Source organism: Cervus elaphus, chromosome 22 (assembly GCF_910594005.1).
Source record: "Cervus elaphus chromosome 22, mCerEla1.1, whole genome shotgun sequence".
NCBI classification, from domain to species: Eukaryota; Metazoa; Chordata; class Mammalia; order Artiodactyla; family Cervidae; genus Cervus; species Cervus elaphus.
In genome coordinates, this window is record NC_057836.1 from 490,013 (window position 1) to 505,356 (window position 15,344).

General features: G+C 68.5%; 1 protein-coding gene across 6 annotated transcripts in view; it reads left to right on the plus strand.

The window, feature by feature from the left end:
* The first annotated feature begins 1,144 nt into the window (after window positions 1-1,144).
* Window positions 1,145-15,344, plus strand: part of SBF1 (SET binding factor 1) — a 28,125-nt gene continuing 13,925 nt past the window's right edge. For 2 of the 6 annotated variants that reach the window (XM_043882519.1, XM_043882522.1), the window contains exons 1-22: window positions 1,145-1,373; window positions 8,211-8,296; window positions 8,657-8,794; window positions 8,997-9,155; window positions 9,240-9,350; window positions 10,013-10,118; window positions 10,234-10,366; window positions 10,450-10,558; window positions 10,659-10,772; window positions 10,863-10,940; window positions 11,061-11,174; window positions 11,244-11,372; window positions 11,458-11,556; window positions 11,648-11,852; window positions 11,936-12,048; window positions 12,725-12,874; window positions 13,167-13,235; window positions 13,309-13,802; window positions 13,881-14,053; window positions 14,131-14,204; window positions 14,276-14,471; window positions 14,711-14,838. In XM_043882519.1, the coding sequence (XP_043738454.1) occupies window positions 1,319-1,373; window positions 8,211-8,296; window positions 8,657-8,794; window positions 8,997-9,155; window positions 9,240-9,350; window positions 10,013-10,118; window positions 10,234-10,366; window positions 10,450-10,558; window positions 10,659-10,772; window positions 10,863-10,940; window positions 11,061-11,174; window positions 11,244-11,372; window positions 11,458-11,556; window positions 11,648-11,852; window positions 11,936-12,048; window positions 12,725-12,874; window positions 13,167-13,235; window positions 13,309-13,802; window positions 13,881-14,053; window positions 14,131-14,204; window positions 14,276-14,471; window positions 14,711-14,838 (3,033 nt within the window). In that variant the 5' untranslated portion in view covers window positions 1,145-1,318. Of the gene's footprint in view, window positions 1,374-8,210; window positions 8,297-8,656; window positions 8,795-8,996; window positions 9,156-9,239; window positions 9,351-9,747; window positions 9,772-10,012; window positions 10,119-10,233; window positions 10,367-10,449; window positions 10,559-10,658; window positions 10,773-10,862; window positions 10,941-11,060; window positions 11,175-11,243; window positions 11,373-11,457; window positions 11,557-11,647; window positions 11,853-11,935; window positions 12,049-12,724; window positions 12,875-13,166; window positions 13,236-13,308; window positions 13,803-13,880; window positions 14,054-14,130; window positions 14,205-14,275; window positions 14,472-14,710; window positions 14,839-15,344 lie in introns of those variants that run through there. The other 4 variants (XM_043882520.1, XM_043882521.1, XM_043882523.1 and 1 more) reach the window with 4 other exon arrangements.

The window sequence follows — 15,344 nt, forward strand, 5'->3', positions numbered from 1 at the left end:
CTGAGCAGGGGTATCATGGTCCAGAAGTGACCCTAACCCTACCCTTGACCCTAAAGTGCCTCTGAGAGGGCTCAGGGAGTGAGCTCCTTCCAAACAGGGCATGAGGGTGGGGGAATACGGGGGGCAGGGTCCCCACCATCTCTGCAGGAGAGCCCGTCCTGGGCTCAGGCGCCAGGCCAGAGGGCTTGTCGGGGACACCGCCTGCCCATGCATGAGCTCAGTGGCGTGGCAGTGTGGTGGCCAGGACCTTTTGGGGTAGAAGTGAGAAAAACCAACTCCAGACAGCTGGGGCAGAAAGGAGGGGTCTCATCCCAGTACTCAACAGAAGCAGAAGAGGCTCTGACGGGGCCTGTGCCCGGGGCAGGGGTGGGGGGGCCCGGTGGTCCTCTCCTTCAGCCCTCTCTGGGTTGGGTTCTCGGGGCTCCCGCTTGCGAGCGGGGAGCAGGACCATCAGTAGTCTGCTCCTTCACAGCTTCTCAAAGCGCCACACTCATCCAGAAAAGAGCTCCCCGTCCCAGCGTGTCAGCGGCAGCCCCGAGGCTCCCCGCACCGCGTGTCGCCTCTCCTAGCCCCAGACTCTGAGTCCCTCCTGCCCATCCATGTGCCATGCGGGGCCCGAAGGTGGGCGGCACTGCCGGGACCCTCAGCGGGTCAGCCTGCTCCCTGCTCTTCACGGCAGGGTGTGCGGCGCGCTGTTTTGAAGATACGTATGTTAAGCGTTTCGCCTCACTGAGACCGGGCTCCCGAGTGGGGCCAGAGAGGGCAGGCCTGAGTGGGCCCCCTCCCTTGCCAGGCTGGCGGCCCCCGGGACGTCCCAGGGCCCCTCCCAGTCCCGGAGGCCCGTGCGCAGGGCCGCGCCTTCCAGTCTTCCTCCTTGCTGACAGCGCGGGCGGGGAGACCCTGGGAGCCGCGCGAACCCGAGACTGAGAGCTCCCGGGGCAGGGCCAGAGTCCCCCCGCCCTGCGAGGGCGCCGCGGCCGCGGGGCACGCTCCCACCCCAGCCGCGCCGGCCTGCGACTCGGAGCCGCCGCGGCTGTCACCACCTGGGGGCGGGGAGACGCGTAGCCCCGCCCCTGGAGCGCGGCCCAATGAGGGCACGCCGCTCCAGACCCCGCCCACCGGGGGGGCGGGGCGAGGGCGCGCAGGCGCGCGGCGCGGCCGGGCGGGCCGGCGGGCTGGGAAGATGGCGGCGCGAAACCTGGCGGCCGCCGCGGACCTACCCCGGAGCGTCCGGGGTGCGCGGGTCGGGGCCGGGACCGGGCCATGAGCGCGCCGCCCTCGCGTGCCCGAGCCGCGGAGCCCGCCCGCGCCCCTCGCCATGGCGCGGCTCGCGGACTACTTCGTCCTGGTGGCATTCGGGCCGCACCCGCGCGGTGAGTGCCGGCGCGCGGCCGCGGGCTGAGAGCCGGGGGCCAGGAAGGGGCGGCGGGGCGGCCCCGGGCCCGCCGGGCACTCTCTGCGCCGGGCCCGCCGCCCGGGGTCGGGGGTCACGGGGGCCGGCCTCCCCGACGTGGGCCGCGCGGCGTGACGGGGCGGGCCGAGCTCGCCGGCCGCCGTCAGGGCAGAAGCGGCCCGGCCGCGCCTCGGCGTCGCCGGGAGGCGGGAGGGCCCGGGGCGGCTCGGCCTGCGCCTCCCAGCCGGGTGGGACGGGCTCCCTCCGCGGGGGCCGACCGCCGGGCGGCCCTGCCTCCAGGGACACGGGCCGCCTAGTCAACTGCAAGCCCCTTCTCTGACCCCCGGGGCCTCTGGCCTGGAGCCTGTGGCCCCTGTGGCCCCTGTGCCGCGTCTCAGGCCCGGGAGGCTGGGGGGCGTGCAGACAGGGTTGGGGCTGAGGGGCTGCTTCTTGAAGAGGCGGCGTTTGAGCCTGAATTCGGAGGACTTCGGGAGGAACCGTGGGGAGGACAGAGGAGTGTTCTGGCAGAGGGCCTGCCCACCTCATACCTGCCCGCCAAGCCCCGGGTGGGAGCTCGGCCTGGTGACTGGTGCCCATGGCCGGGGGGGGGGGGGGGGGGGTCTGTGTCTGGGGTCACCACCTGTGTCTGAGAGCCCTTCAGTCCAGGGGGTAGGAGAAAGCCTGACGCTGACATCAGCACCGGCCCGTGGAGACGTCGCGTTGGGGAGTGCACTGTGTGCCAGGCCCTGCATTGGCCTTTGTGTGCATGAGCGAGTCTCCTCTTCCCAGCAGCCCACGAGGCTTCCCTGTGGTGGCCCCCATCTGTGCACTGGGGCAGAGAGGTTGAGTGCATGGTCTGAGCCGCTACAGAGGGAGTGGGACTCGCATTCAAGCTAACTCAGAGCCTCACTGTGGGCTCGGGCCCCAACTACAGGAGGGCAGGCATGGCTTTGGGGGTGCTGGGGACGGCTGTGTGGTCAGATTGGGGCTGAGCTTTGAGCCCGAGGGTGGGGTCAGGACCCCCAGTGTGCCCTGCTTATTGACATGCCGGCTGCCGCTGTCACCCTCCCTGCCTTGCGTCTCACTGAGCCTGTGCCTGCTGGGCCCCTCACCCTCCTCGGTGCCCTTTGGCACAGCACTCACTCCTCCACCTGTCCTGTCCGCTGGCACCCTCGGTCCTGAGCACGTCTCTCCCTTCAGGGAGGGCGCTCTTCTGGGCAGGATCAGGTGTCCTCGCCCAGCAGCCTGCACGTGGCAGGCTGTCAGTGTTGTACAGGCCCAGCAGGAGAGCCGTCTTCTTTAGGACACGTTGGGTTGGGGCAGCGAGAAGGCCGTGCGCCTGCAGCACGGGGTGCACAGAGTCTGGGGCGGCCGGGCTGGCTGAGGTGCGGCCGTAGCATGGGGGCCCCAGGACTGCATAAGCAGTGTGGGCTTGGGGGCTGAGGGCGCTGCGGGCCGTGTGGGGAGGTCTGAGGAGGCAGAAGCTGGGGGCGGCATGCTGATGGTGGCGGCAGCTGGAGTGAACGTCGGGGGGAGGAGAGGCGGCCTCAGTGGGCTCCACGACAAGCTGGCTGGAGCCACGCGGGCGGTGGGCACCCGCGGGGTATGTGGCCTCTGAGCACGACAGGGGAGAAGGCTGGTGCCACAGTGCCTGTTACCCTGAATGACAGGAAGGAGTGAGTCTCAGGATGTCCCCTGCAGTAGGGCTGGGGGCTGTGGAAGCCCCTAACCACTATCTTCCGGGATTGGAGCTGGTCAGCTGCTGGCCGGCCACCTCGCCTCAGGGCCTGCTTTGGCAGGACTGGTCCATCCTGTGAGGAACAAGCCCACGGCTGAAGCAGAGGAGCACGGCCTGAGGCTCCTGCCTTGCCTCTTGATGCCTCTGTGACCTCGGGCCAGTCTTTCGGCCTCTGCGCCTCAGTCTCCTCTTCTGGTGACGGGATGAGTCACAGAGGCCTCCCTGCCGGCCGCCGTGAGCACGAGATGGGCATGCACCCGTGACGCGTTCACACAGGAAGCTCCGGGAAGTGACGGGTGTGTTGTTAACGCTGGGCCGCACATGTGTGGACACTCGAGGTGGTGGGTGCCTTTGCTGGAGGTAGAGGACTCCTGCCTGCTGGCAGGCCTCGGACTCGAGGCCAGGGTCCCGGGGCCTTTGGGTTCAGTGGAGAGGGTAGGCGTGGTGGGTGTCTTGTCTCTGGCTGGCATCTGGACATCTTCCTTGCCTGAGGGAGCATCCTGGTTTTGTGGGACTACCTGGCAGAGGGCTGTAGGTAGCAGGGCAGGGAGGGGCTGGGTTGGGACCCTTCCATTCATCTCAGAGGTTGCAGGCTCCTCTGCTGAGTTGGGGGTGCTCCTCACTGAAGCCCTGGGTTTAGCACATTTTACACCCTGGCCCAGCTCTGGGTACGTCATGGCCAGAGAGCGCCCCCCACCCATGCCCATTTCCTGGCCAGGGTGGTCTCATCTGAGGAGAGGGCTCGCCCGCCCTGGCCTCACTTCTGACCGTGCTGAGCCGGTCACCTCTCCCCACCCATGGCCCTGCCCCATTCTGGAGCAGGTCGGAGCTGTTTGGGCTGGCCGGGGCTGGGAGCCCGAAGGGTCCAAGGCCTTGGATCAGAGCCAGGCTTGTCTGATCGGGAGGTTGGAGAGGCTGCAGCCCCTCTGCCTAGTCCTGTGCTCTGGCCTCGGGGGTGGGGGCATGGGGTGGGGGGGCCCTTGTTGAGGTCTGGGGGTGGAGCAGTGGGAGGGTGCTGTCCTTCCGATGGCTGGGCTGGTCTCCGGGCGTGGGTGCTGAGTCGGGGGCCAAGCGGGCTGCCCGCCTCCCGCTGCCTCTGCCCCCAGCACTTGCCGGCCTGGGCTGGCCCGGGCACCGGAGCCTGGCACTGGTGACGGCGTTGCTGGGGATGACAGACGCGCGCTCTGTGCTCCCCCCGCGGGGCTGACTGTGCGGAGAGTGGCTTGCTGCAGGAGGAAGCTGTCGAGCCAACTGCGTCTCAGGGGGCCTCTGCGCCCTTCCTCCAGGCCCCTAGAGGCTGGCCCTGTGAAGCCCCGCCGTGCTGGCTGGGTTAGTCCTATCACTGGCAGGGTGGGGTGGGGGGGTCCTCCCTCCTGTCCACCTGACGTGGGGCAGTTATGATGGGGCAGGGACTCAGCTGCTGGAGGTCCCCTCCATGGCCTCAGGAGCTGGGGTTGGTGGGGGTGCTGGGCGATGTGGCAGACATCCCCCTCCCCCCCCCCCCACCCAATGCAGGCCTGCAGCCTTGGTTGCAGCTGGGCCCCTGTTGGTATGCAGAGTGGAGGTGTGGCCTGGGGTCTCGGAGAAGGGGGAGGGAGTCAGGAGAGGTCCACAGTGTGCCCTGGTGTGAGTGGGGCTCTGGAAGCTGCCCGCACGTCCCCCCAGGAGCCTGTGGGGTGGGAGGGGCTGGGCGTGGAGGAGCGGTCGGTCGGTAGGTCGGAGGCTGGTTAGCCCGAGGGCTGCGGGCGCAGGTGCACAGGATGTCGCTTCCTGCTGGGGGAGCGCGTGTCTGGCCGGCAGGTGCCCCAGGGACCCCAGCAGGCGGTGGTGGGGGTGGGAGGTTCCTGGGGTCCCGCTGCAGCCCCCGTGCGTGGGCAGGGTTCGGAGAGCTGGCTTGAAGAGGTGATGCTCTTTGGGCTGAGGCCTGAGGACTGGGTTTGGGGCTGGTGGGGGTCTGCTCACTGCCTCGCCAGCGCCCCAGCCCCTGCTGCCCCTCACCTCTGTCGGTGGAGGGGAGGGCTCCGGGTCCAGGAATCCTGCTCTTTGGAGGCAGCGCCTGCTCTGGGAGTTGACGCTCGGCATGATGGGTGGGCCATGGAGGGGGCGGTGGCCCGTTCCTCTGCCTGCCTCCTGTGGGGAGGCCGTGCGGAGCAGCCCTCTGCAGTCCACCTGCCCCGGCTCTGGGTGGGTGCTGGGGGCAGAGGCTGCCGTCCTCAGCCGCGCACCCCTTCCTCCTCCCTCTGCCTGCTGCCTCGTGGCAAGAACTGGGTAAGCCCTGGGTGCGGTTTGGGGCTGCACGCAAGCTGGCCTGGGGGCGTGGACGGGGAGGAGCTTCGCGCAGGGTGCGCGAGCCTGGGCTTGTTGAGGGCGGCCCTCGGGGGGCCTGCAGGGCCCAGGGTGTGTGGGGGTGGGGGGGTGTGGCAGCAGCAGACACCTGTCCTCCCTACCCTGGCTTGTCTGCCACCTCGTTTGGTGTCAGTGGGGGGAGGGGAGGGCAGCAGGAAGCTGAGGTTTTGAGTCAGAGTCACAGCCCTTCCCCGTCCCCAGCCGGCAGCCGCCTACCTGCTGCTGGCCTTCTTCCTGGAGGGTGGTAGGCTGGAGACTGCAGCCCCGCTCGCCTGCTCGCTGGGGTCTGCCTGCCAGCGTCCTTGGGTCCAGGCCCCAGCTCTGTCTGAGGCTCCTGCGTCCGTTCAGGTTCGGGCCGGCTGGACGTGGGACGCATCTCGCAGGCCGCAGGGGCCCCGCGCTTCGGCTGTCCCGCCCCCCTCTGCCCCTGCTCCTCTGCGGGAGGCTGGTCTGAGCAGAGGGCGGGACCTGCTGGAGTGTGGGATGTGAAGGTGGAGGGGTTTTGTCTTTCCTGCTTGAGCTGCCACCTTGCTGGGTCAGAGACTCCTGTTCATCCTCCTCGAGTTCTGTGAGGGAAGTGGTTCCCCGACTGGGCCCTCATCAGGCCTCCAGATTTGGCTCCGTGGAGGGTGGGCAGGAGGGAGGGGTCTCCAGCTGGCCCTGCCCGTGTGGGCTGGACTGGAAACAGTGACTTGGGCGTGGAGGGGGTCTCTGGGGAACACATGGGAGCGAGGAGGCTGGGAGTGCGGGGACATGCCCTTCCCCTGGTCCACAGGGCCCAGGGCTGCACACAGCCACGTGGTGTGTGCGTGGTGGCCTATGTGGGCAGGGGCAGAGCTGTGCCCAGCAGCTTCAGGGCTCAGGAGAGCCTTCCTGTCCTTCCTGCCAGCCCCACCCCTCTCTGGCCTTTTTCTGGGACCTTTGCTGGTCCTGTCTGCCTCTGAGGCAGCAGGAACACGCAGCAGTCGGGGGCCATAGGCACGGGTGGTCCTTCCCCGGCACCCACACCAGTGTGAGACCTTTGTCGGGCTGGCGGGTGAGGGGAGGCAGGGCCGTGGGCCGAGGGCCTGAGTCGGGGGCTGGCCGGGGGGTCGGGAACAGCTCTCCCCTTCTGGAGCTGGCTCTCTGGGGGTGGGGGGCTGGGGGGCTCTGACTGGTGGGGCGGGTGTGGGGGGCGGGACCTGGAGCCAGGGGCTGGGGGGCTCTGACTGGGGGGGGCGGGTGTGGGGGGGCGGGACCTGGGGCTGAGGGGGGCTCTGACTGGTGGAGCGGGTGTGGGGGGCGGGACCTGGAGCCAGGGGCTGGGGGGGCGGGTGTGGGGGCGGGACCTGGGGCTGAGGGGCTGGGGGGCTCTGACTGGTGGGGCGGGTGTGGGGGGCGGGACCTGGGGCTGAGGGGCTGGGGGGCTCTGACGGGGGGGGGCGGGTGTGGGGGGCAGGACCTGGGGCTGAGGGGGGCTCTGACTGGTGGGGCGGGTGTGGGGGGCGGGACCTGGGGCCAGGGGCTGGGGGGCTCTGACGGGGGGGGGGGGCGGGTGTGGGGGCAGGACCTGGGGCTGAGGGGGGGCTCTGACGGGGGGGGGGCGGGTGTGGGGGGCGGGACCTGGGGCCAGGGGCTGGGGGGGCTCTGACTGGGGGGGGGCGGGTGTGGGGGGCGGGACCTGGAGCCAGGGGCTGGGGGGGCGGGTGTGGGGGCGGGACCTGGGGCTGAGGGGGGCTCTGACTGGTGGGGCGGGGTGTGGGGGGCGGGACCTGGGGCTGGGGGGGCTCTGACTGGTGGAGCGGGTGTGGGGGCGGGACCTGGGGCTGAGGGGGGCTCTGACTGGTGGGGCGGGTGTGGGGGCGGGACCTGGGGCTGGGGGGGGCTCTGACTGGTGGGGCGGGTGTGGGGGCGGGACCTGGGGCTGAGGGGCGTGTTGAGCCCCCCTCGCTGCTGTCCCTTGGGCCACGGCGCTTGAGCTCTTTTTTTTTTCCTTTTTCTTTTTTTGAGGCTCTCATAGTTTTACTTTTTAAAATTTCCAGGTCATTAAAAATTTTTTATTGGATTATAGTTAGTATATAATGTTGCATTAAGTTTGTGCTGTGGAGGAAAGTGAATTAACTATTCATGTATCCATTGTGACTCAGACGGTAAGGAATCCGCCTGCAGTGCAGGAGACCCCGGTTCAATCCCTGGGTCGGGAAGATCCCCCGGAGAAGGGAAAGGCAGTCACTCCAGTGTTCCTGCCTGGAGAATCCCAGGGACAGAAGAGCCTGACGGGCTACAGTCCATGGGGTCGCAAAGATTGGACAGGACTGAGCGAGTAACACTGGGACAGTTCTACAGGTTCTGTCCCCGGGAAGGTCACTGCAGAGCACCGAGTGGTTCCCTGCAGCAGGTCCCACCAGCTCTCTGTTTCTGCGTAGCGGTGAGAATGTGTCAGTCCCAGGCTCCCAGTGTGTCCATCCGTCCTTCCCCCGGCGGCCATCAGCTTGTTTTCTGCTTTCTGGGCAGGGGACCCACCCCAACCCACAGCCGGGCTCCTCTCCATGCCCCTGGTGGCCCTGGGCTCCAGGGCCCGGCAGTGTCTCCTCATGCGATCGTCTTTAGGGAAACCGTAGGTCTGGGAGCAGGGGCTGGTCTGGTGCTAGGTGAGGGCAGGTGGCTGAGAAGTCTCCGCTTGCACCCTCGAGGCTCCTGTCGCGTGGGGTTGTGGGGCTCGGGCGGTGTCCTGACCCCGACTCCTGTCTTCAGGGAGTGGGGAAGGCCAGGGCCAGATCCTGCAGCGCTTCCCGGAGAAGGACTGGGAGGACAACCCATTCCCCCAGGGCATCGAGCTGGTGAGTGGGGCGCCCCGGGGTCTGGAGCTGAGGGCTGGGGGTGCCAAGGCGGCGGGGCAGACGCGGAGGGCCCCCACAGTGCCCGGCCCTGCTGGGAACAGGGCGATGTCGCTGCCCTGGAGGGCGGGGAGCCCCCATCACGTCCCTCCTTCATGATGGGGGCCTGTCTCACGTCCCAGGGTCCTTGCCCACACGGAGCAGCCGGGGACTCTTCCTTCCTCCTGTGGGCAGGGTGCTGAGCTCCGGGAGGCAAGGCACTCGGGTTGCAGAGCCCGCTGCTCCCTGGTGCTGGGCCTGGCCTGAGGCCCCTCAAGGGCTGGGGGCCCAGGGTGCTGCCCGCTGACCCGCCCTCCCTCCCAGTTCTGCCAGCCCAGTGGGTGGCAGCTGTGTCCTGAGCGGAACCCCCCCACCTTCTTCGTCGCTGTCCTCACTGACATCAACTCCGAGCGGCACTACTGCGCCTGCCTGACCTTCTGGGAGCCTGTGGAGCCCACGCAGGTCAGCCCGCGGGCCAGCCCCTGGCTGCGGACGCCCCCCGCCGCGCGTGTCTCTCCTTGTCTGTGTCTGCTCCTGGTGCCCCCACCCCGCGGAGGCTGTACTTCCCAGCAGGCCAGGCCCATCTGCGTCACCTGGACCCCTGCCCCCTCCCCACTGGGCCTGGGGACGCGCCTGGACCCCGGCAGACAGCTTCTGTCCGCAGGAAGGGCCGTGTGCCCGGGACGCCGCTGCGCGGGAAGAGGAGGCCGATGAGGGGGGCTCGGGGGCACTGTCGCCCTCCGCACCCGGCCCACCTGACCAGCTGTTTGCTCCAAAGACGCTGGTGTTGGTGTCACGACTGGACCACGTGGAGGTGTTCAGGGTGAGGCGGGCAGCTGGCTCCCCAGGTCGGCCGTGGGGTGCTCTCGCTGGCTGGACCGTCATCCCCAGCCTGTGATCCTTGCAGAACAGCCTTGGCCTCATCTACACCATCCATGTAGAGGGTCTGAACGTGGGCCTGGAGAACGTGGTCGGGAACCTGCTGACGTGCCTCATCCCCCTGGCCGGGGGCTCACAGGTGGGTTGGGGGGCAGGCAGCCTCAGGCCCTCGTCGTGTCCGAGGCCACGGGGTGGGGCCTGAGGCCCTCAGGATCCTGCTTGGTGGAACGCCCCGCCTCGGACGCCCTCTGTCTCAGCGCCCCTGGCAGCCACCACCTCCCGTGGCCCTGCCTGCCTCGTATCCCGGCTCACGCCCAGCTCTCCACCCGCACCTGTGTGTCCTCTGCCTGCACGCTCCTCGGGCCTGCCTGTGTCTGGCTGTCGGCGTCAGCCGGTCTGTGCCCCCAGTCTGTGCCCCCCGCGTGTGGGCGTGTCTAACCGTGTCTCTCTGCCTGTGTCTGGCTGTCGGCGTCGGCCGGTCTGTGCCCCCTGCGTGTGGGCGTGTCTAACCGTGTCTCTCTGCCTGTCCTGTGCAGCTGGACTCTGGTGAGGATGGAGTGGTACGGATTCTTTGTTTCTTCTGCCCACTTAGGCCCCATCCTCACCCCCAGGTCAGAGGCCCAAAGTTTTCTCTGGAGCTCTGCTTGGGCCGGCAGAAGCCGGGCTTGGCCTTTGCCCCCGCCCATCCCTGCTGGTCCCACCTGGGGGTCTGTCTGCCTCCCAGGCCCTCCTGAGGCTATGGAGCCCGGGTCTGACCCAGGTCTGGTTGGAGCAGCTGAGCCCTGGCCCCTCTCTCTGCAGAGAACCATCTCTTTGGGCGCCGGGGACCGGCAGGTCATTCAGACCCCGCTCACCGACTCACTGCCCATCAGCCGCTGCAGCGTGGCCCTGCTGTTCCGCCAGCTGGGTGAGTCTGGCCCCCCGTGAGCCCCCCAACCCCCCCGCAGGGCGCTGCCTCTGCCCGCCTGGCCGGTGCTGAGGCTGCACTGCACGCCAGGCCGCTGAGCCTGTCTCCCCCTCAGGCATCACCAACGTGCTGTCCCTGTTCTGCGCGGCGCTCACCGAGCACAAGGTGCTCTTCCTATCCCGGAGCTACCAGCGCCTCTCCGACGCCTGCCGGGGACTCCTGGCGCTGCTGTTCCCTCTCAGATACAGGTGCCTCCCTTGGCGCTGCCCGCGGCCCTTCTGCCCGCCCGAGCCCTTGCGGGGCGGCCGCACTGAACCCTGGCCTGTTGCAGCTTCACCTACGTGCCCATCCTGCCGGCGCAGCTGCTGGAGGTGCTCAGCACGCCCACGCCCTTCATCATCGGGGTCAACGCCGCCTTCCAGGCAGAGGCCCAGGAGCTGGTGAGGCCTCCTCGGGGACTGCCTTGCTCCGGGCTGGGCCGACCCCGGGCCCTGCCGAGCGGTCCCTGGTCCCTGACCGCTTGCTCCCTTTGCTGCACAGCTGGACGTGATTGTTGCTGATCTGGATGGCGGGACGGTGACTGTCCCCGAGTGTGTGCACATTCCACCCCTGCCTGAGCCACTGCAGAGTCAGACACACAGCATCCTGAGCATGGTGAGACGGGATTGGGGCCGCATGGTGGGCAGAGGGGCCCGGGGCCTGGGGCTGGTGTGCAGCCGACCCTGGTCCTTGCTGCCTCCACAGGTCCTGGATCCAGAGCTGGAGCTGGCCGACCTTGCCTTCCCTCCACCTACGATGTCCATTTCCTCCCTGAAGATGCAGGTGGGCGTCACTGCAGCTCTGGGGGGCCCCCAGCCACTGAGTCCTGGAGGATGCACGTGGCGTGTGTGTGGGGGTGGTGGGCAGGGTGGCGGGCGGGCACTCACCGCGCGTGTGTCCCAGGACAAGGAGCTGCGTGCCGTCTTCCTGAGGCTCTTTGCTCAACTCCTGCAAGGCTACCGCTGGTGTCTGCACATGGTCCGCATCCACCCGGAGCCCGTCATCCGCTTTCATAAGGTGGGCGCCAGGCGGGGCGCGGGTGGGCAGAGAGGGGTGCCCGAGGGCTGACTTCTTTGTGCACCCCAGGCAGCTTTCCTGGGCCAGCGCGGGCTCGTGGAGGATGATTTCCTGATGAAGGTGCTGGAGGGCATGGCCTTCGCAGGCTTCGTGTCAGAGCGCGGGGTCCCCTACCGCCCTACAGACCTGTTTGATGAGGTGCACCCCCACCCCAGCTGGGAGGAGCCCCCCCCCCACCCCTATCCTGCTCCAGCCAGCCCTCCTGACTCTGCCCCGCCCCCAGCTGGTGGCCCATGAAGTCGCTCGGATGCGGGCAGACGAGAACCACCCCCAGCGAGTTCTGCGTCATGTCAAGGAACTGGCCGAGCAGCTCTACAAGAATGTAAGACAGGCGGCGCGAACCGCGGGCTGGTCTGGTGAGGCCATCATGCTGCCCCAGCGGGGCCGCTCACCCAGCCTGCCCGACCCCCCAGGAGAACCCGTACCCTGCTGTGGCTATGCACAAAGTGCAGCGGCCCGGCGAGGCCAGCCACCTGCGGCGGGCACCCCGGCCCTTCCCCCGGCTGGACGAGAGCATGGTGCAGTGGATCGTGGATCAGGCCGCGGCCAAGATGCAGGGCGCGCCCCCCGCTGTGAAGGCCGAGAAGAGGACCACTGTGCCCTCGGGGCCGCCCATGAGTGCGTAGCTGGGGGTGGGGGGCGGGGTATTGTGGCTGAGAGTGGGCGTGAGGTCAGAGGCGAGCGTGTTGTCTGCTCCCCAGCGGCCATTGTGGAGCGGAGTGGCGGGCTGCATGGTAACAGTGCGCGCCGGCTGGAGGTGGTCCGGAACTGCATCTCCTATGTGTTTGAGGGGAAGATGCTGGAGGCCAAGAAGGTGAGGGGGTGCCGGGCGCTCTGTGTGGCTGCTCTGGGCCGGGACAGCGTCTCTCAGAGGGCCTCTGGCAGGAGCCAGGCCCGCGAGAGGGCGGGCGGACGCCAGGCCTGGGTCCCCCTCCCTCCAGCTCAGAGCAGCTGGACGCGGCCTGCAGTAGGATTTCCTCCAGCGTTTAGGTATCAGAACGTCCTGAGGGTTTTAGTGGTTTTTCTTTCTCTCTCACAGAAAATAGTGCAGACCTATACACTTCTGTGTTTTTTGTTTTTTTTTAAAACACTGGGTTCCTGGTCATTTCAAAGAGAATGGCAGTAACAGAAGTCTCAGTGCAGCCCTTCTGAGCCCGCGGTGCTGAGCCGGCTGCTGGCACCTGTGTTCTGGGCGCAGGGCCTGGCCGGCCACGGGGCCGCCTCCCTCCGAGCACCTCGGCACACTGGCCATGTCGTGAGCAGCGTGTGGGCAGGGCTGGCTACACTGGAGTGCCCGTCTCTCTTGGGCAGTGAAGCGCCGTGTCTGGTGCAGACCGGACCTGAGTGGCTTCCAGCCACCTCTGAGCGGAGAGCCCGCGCTCTGGCCCCCACCTCCGGGCCGGGCCTTCCCCGTGCCTCCCTCCAGGCTCTCAGGGTATGGCTGGGGTCTCCACAGGCTGGAGCCCTCATTCCTGTGGTTCTGTCCGCAGCTGCTCCCAGCTGTGCTGAGGGCCCTGAAGGGGCGCGCGGCCCGCCGCTGCCTTGCCCAGGAGCTGCACCTGCATGTGCAGCAGAACCGGGCCGTCCTGGACCACCAGCAGTTCGACTTTGTGGTCCGCATGATGAACTGCTGCCTGCAGGTGAGGCCGGGCCTCACACTGTTGGCGAGAGGATGTCGCAGGGTGGGGGTGGGCAGGGCTTCCCCAGCCAGCCCGTGAGGGTGCCTCTTCTGGCAGTGTGACAACTGGGAGACCCTGGTCTGCTGGTGCGGGTGGCCTAGGAGAGTCCACGCGCAGAGGTCTGCTGCCCTCACCCTCCGAGCAGCCCCGGGAACGGGTGCAGACAGTTCAGGGACTGCGGGAGGTGCCGCTCTTGGCGGCGGTGCCAGTGGGGGCGCGCTGGGCAGGGCTCCGACACCCCGGCCTGCTGCAGGACTGCACCTCCTTGGATGAGCACGGCATCGCGGCTGCCCTGCTGCCCCTGGTCACTGCCTTCTGCCGGGTGAGTGCGGGGGCGGCCAGGGCCTTCCCCCGCCCACTCTGGCTGCCCCGCTGACTCCCACTTGCCTCTGCAGAAGCTGAGTCCAGGGGTGACGCAGTTTGCATACAGCTGCGTGCAGGAGCATGTGGTGTGGAGCACACCGCAGTTCTGGGAGGCCATGTTCTACGGGGACGTGCAAACCCACATCCGGGCCCTCTACCTGGAGCCTGCCGAGGACCAGGACCCCTTCTCGGTGTGTGGGGGCTCCCTGGGCCGGGGGGTGGGCAGGCCTGGCTCTCGCTCACCTGTGCCCCTGCGGCAGGTAGGGGAGGCGCCCCTGCAGGGGGACGAGCGCTCTGCCCTGGACGTGGCCTCTGAGCAGAGGCGACTGTGGCCCACGCTGAGCCGAGAGAAGCAGCAGGAGCTGGTGCAGAAGGAGGAGAGCACCGTCTTCAGCCAGGCCATCCACTACGCCAACCGCATGAGCTACCTGCTCCTGCCCCTGGACAGCAGCAAGAGTCGCCTGCTCCGGGAGCGTGCGGGGCTGGGCGAGCTGGAGAGCGCCAGCAACAGCCTCGTCACCAACAGGTGGGGCCTGGCCCGGGGCGGGGATGGGCGGCGGGGGCCTCAGGCCGGGCCGGCGCCCACTGTGCCCTCCCCGGCCAGCATGGCGGGCAGCGTGGCGGAGAGCTACGACACGGAGAGCGGCTTCGAGGACGCGGAGGCCTGTGACGTGGCCGGGGCCGTGGTCCGCTTCATCAACCGCTTCGTGGACAAGGTCTGCACAGAGAGTGGGGTCACCAGCGACCACCTCAAGGGGCTGCATGTCATGGTGCCAGGTATGGGCTCTGGGCCTGGAGACACTCCCCTTGGGTGGGCGGGTCCAGGCCAGGGCGTGAGAACTGCTCTCCCCCAGACATCGTCCAGATGCACATCGAGACCCTGGAGGCTGTGCACAGAGAGAGCAGGAGGCTGCCCCCCATCCAGAAGGTGAGGGGGTGCCACGGGGGTGGGCCCGGGGCCCAGCCGAGGCCTGAGGCACCGCTCCCCTCCCCAAACAGCCCAAGCTGCTTCGGCCGCGCCTGCTGCCCGGAGAGGAGTGTGTGCTGGACGGCCTTCGCGTCTACCTGCTGCCCGACGGGCGGGAGGAAGGCGCGGGGGGCCCCGGGGGCGGCCCTGCACTGCTGCCAGCCGAGGGCGCGGTCTTCCTCACCACGTACCGGGTCATCTTCACGGGGATGCCCACTGACCCCCTGGGTGAGCCTCGGGGCCTCTGCACCCACCCCAGCCTCAGCCCCCTCTCCTCCCAGGCCCCTGGGTGAGCGGGACTGTGCTCCTCCCTCTCCCGTCTCGGGTGGGGGCGTCTGTGGAGATCGCCCGTTGTCTGCCCCTCCCCGCCTGCCCCGGCTGCCCCACAGCTCGGGTCCCCTGGTCCCTTGAGGCTCAGCGACCCCTCCCCTCCTGTCCCTCTGACTCTGCCCCCGGCCTGTTCCAAGTGGGGGAGCAGGTGGTGGTCCGCTCCTTCCCGGTGGCCGCGCTGACCAAGGAGAAGCGCATCAGCGTCCAGACCCCGGTGGACCAGCTCCTGCAGGACGGGCTGCAGCTGCGCTCCTGCACCTTCCAGGTGGGCGGGGCCTGAGGGCCCCTCGTCCTGTTCCCACAGGCAGGAAGTTAAGCCGGCACGGAGCCCTTTGTGACCCCGACTTTGTGTGGGAGCCGCTGCGCCTTAGCTCAGGGTCCTCTGCCCGTGCCACGTGCTGGTCGTCGGGGCTGTCCGTCTCATGTGTGAGGCTGGACCCCAGGACCCGTGTCGAGGGTGCTGCGTGGGCATGCCTGACTGAAACCCGCGCGGGGGGGATGCACACCAAGATCGGGTCGTCAGTCTCTAGCTGCGTGCGGTTTGGGGAGCAGACCCTCTGTTAGCCCTGCGCCTTGGGGTGCTCCCTCAGGGGTGTCCGTCTCTGGACGCAGAGGCGAGACTGACCTTCACGGTCCCGTGGCAGACCCAGCTGCCTTCTCCAGGGCCCGTCGGCCATAGGGCTCTCACCCGTCCACCCTGTTAGAAACACTCATCTTCCAGTGATGCAGCGTGGGTGTCCCGGAGGCTTGTCTGCCTTGGTGGCTGGGCTC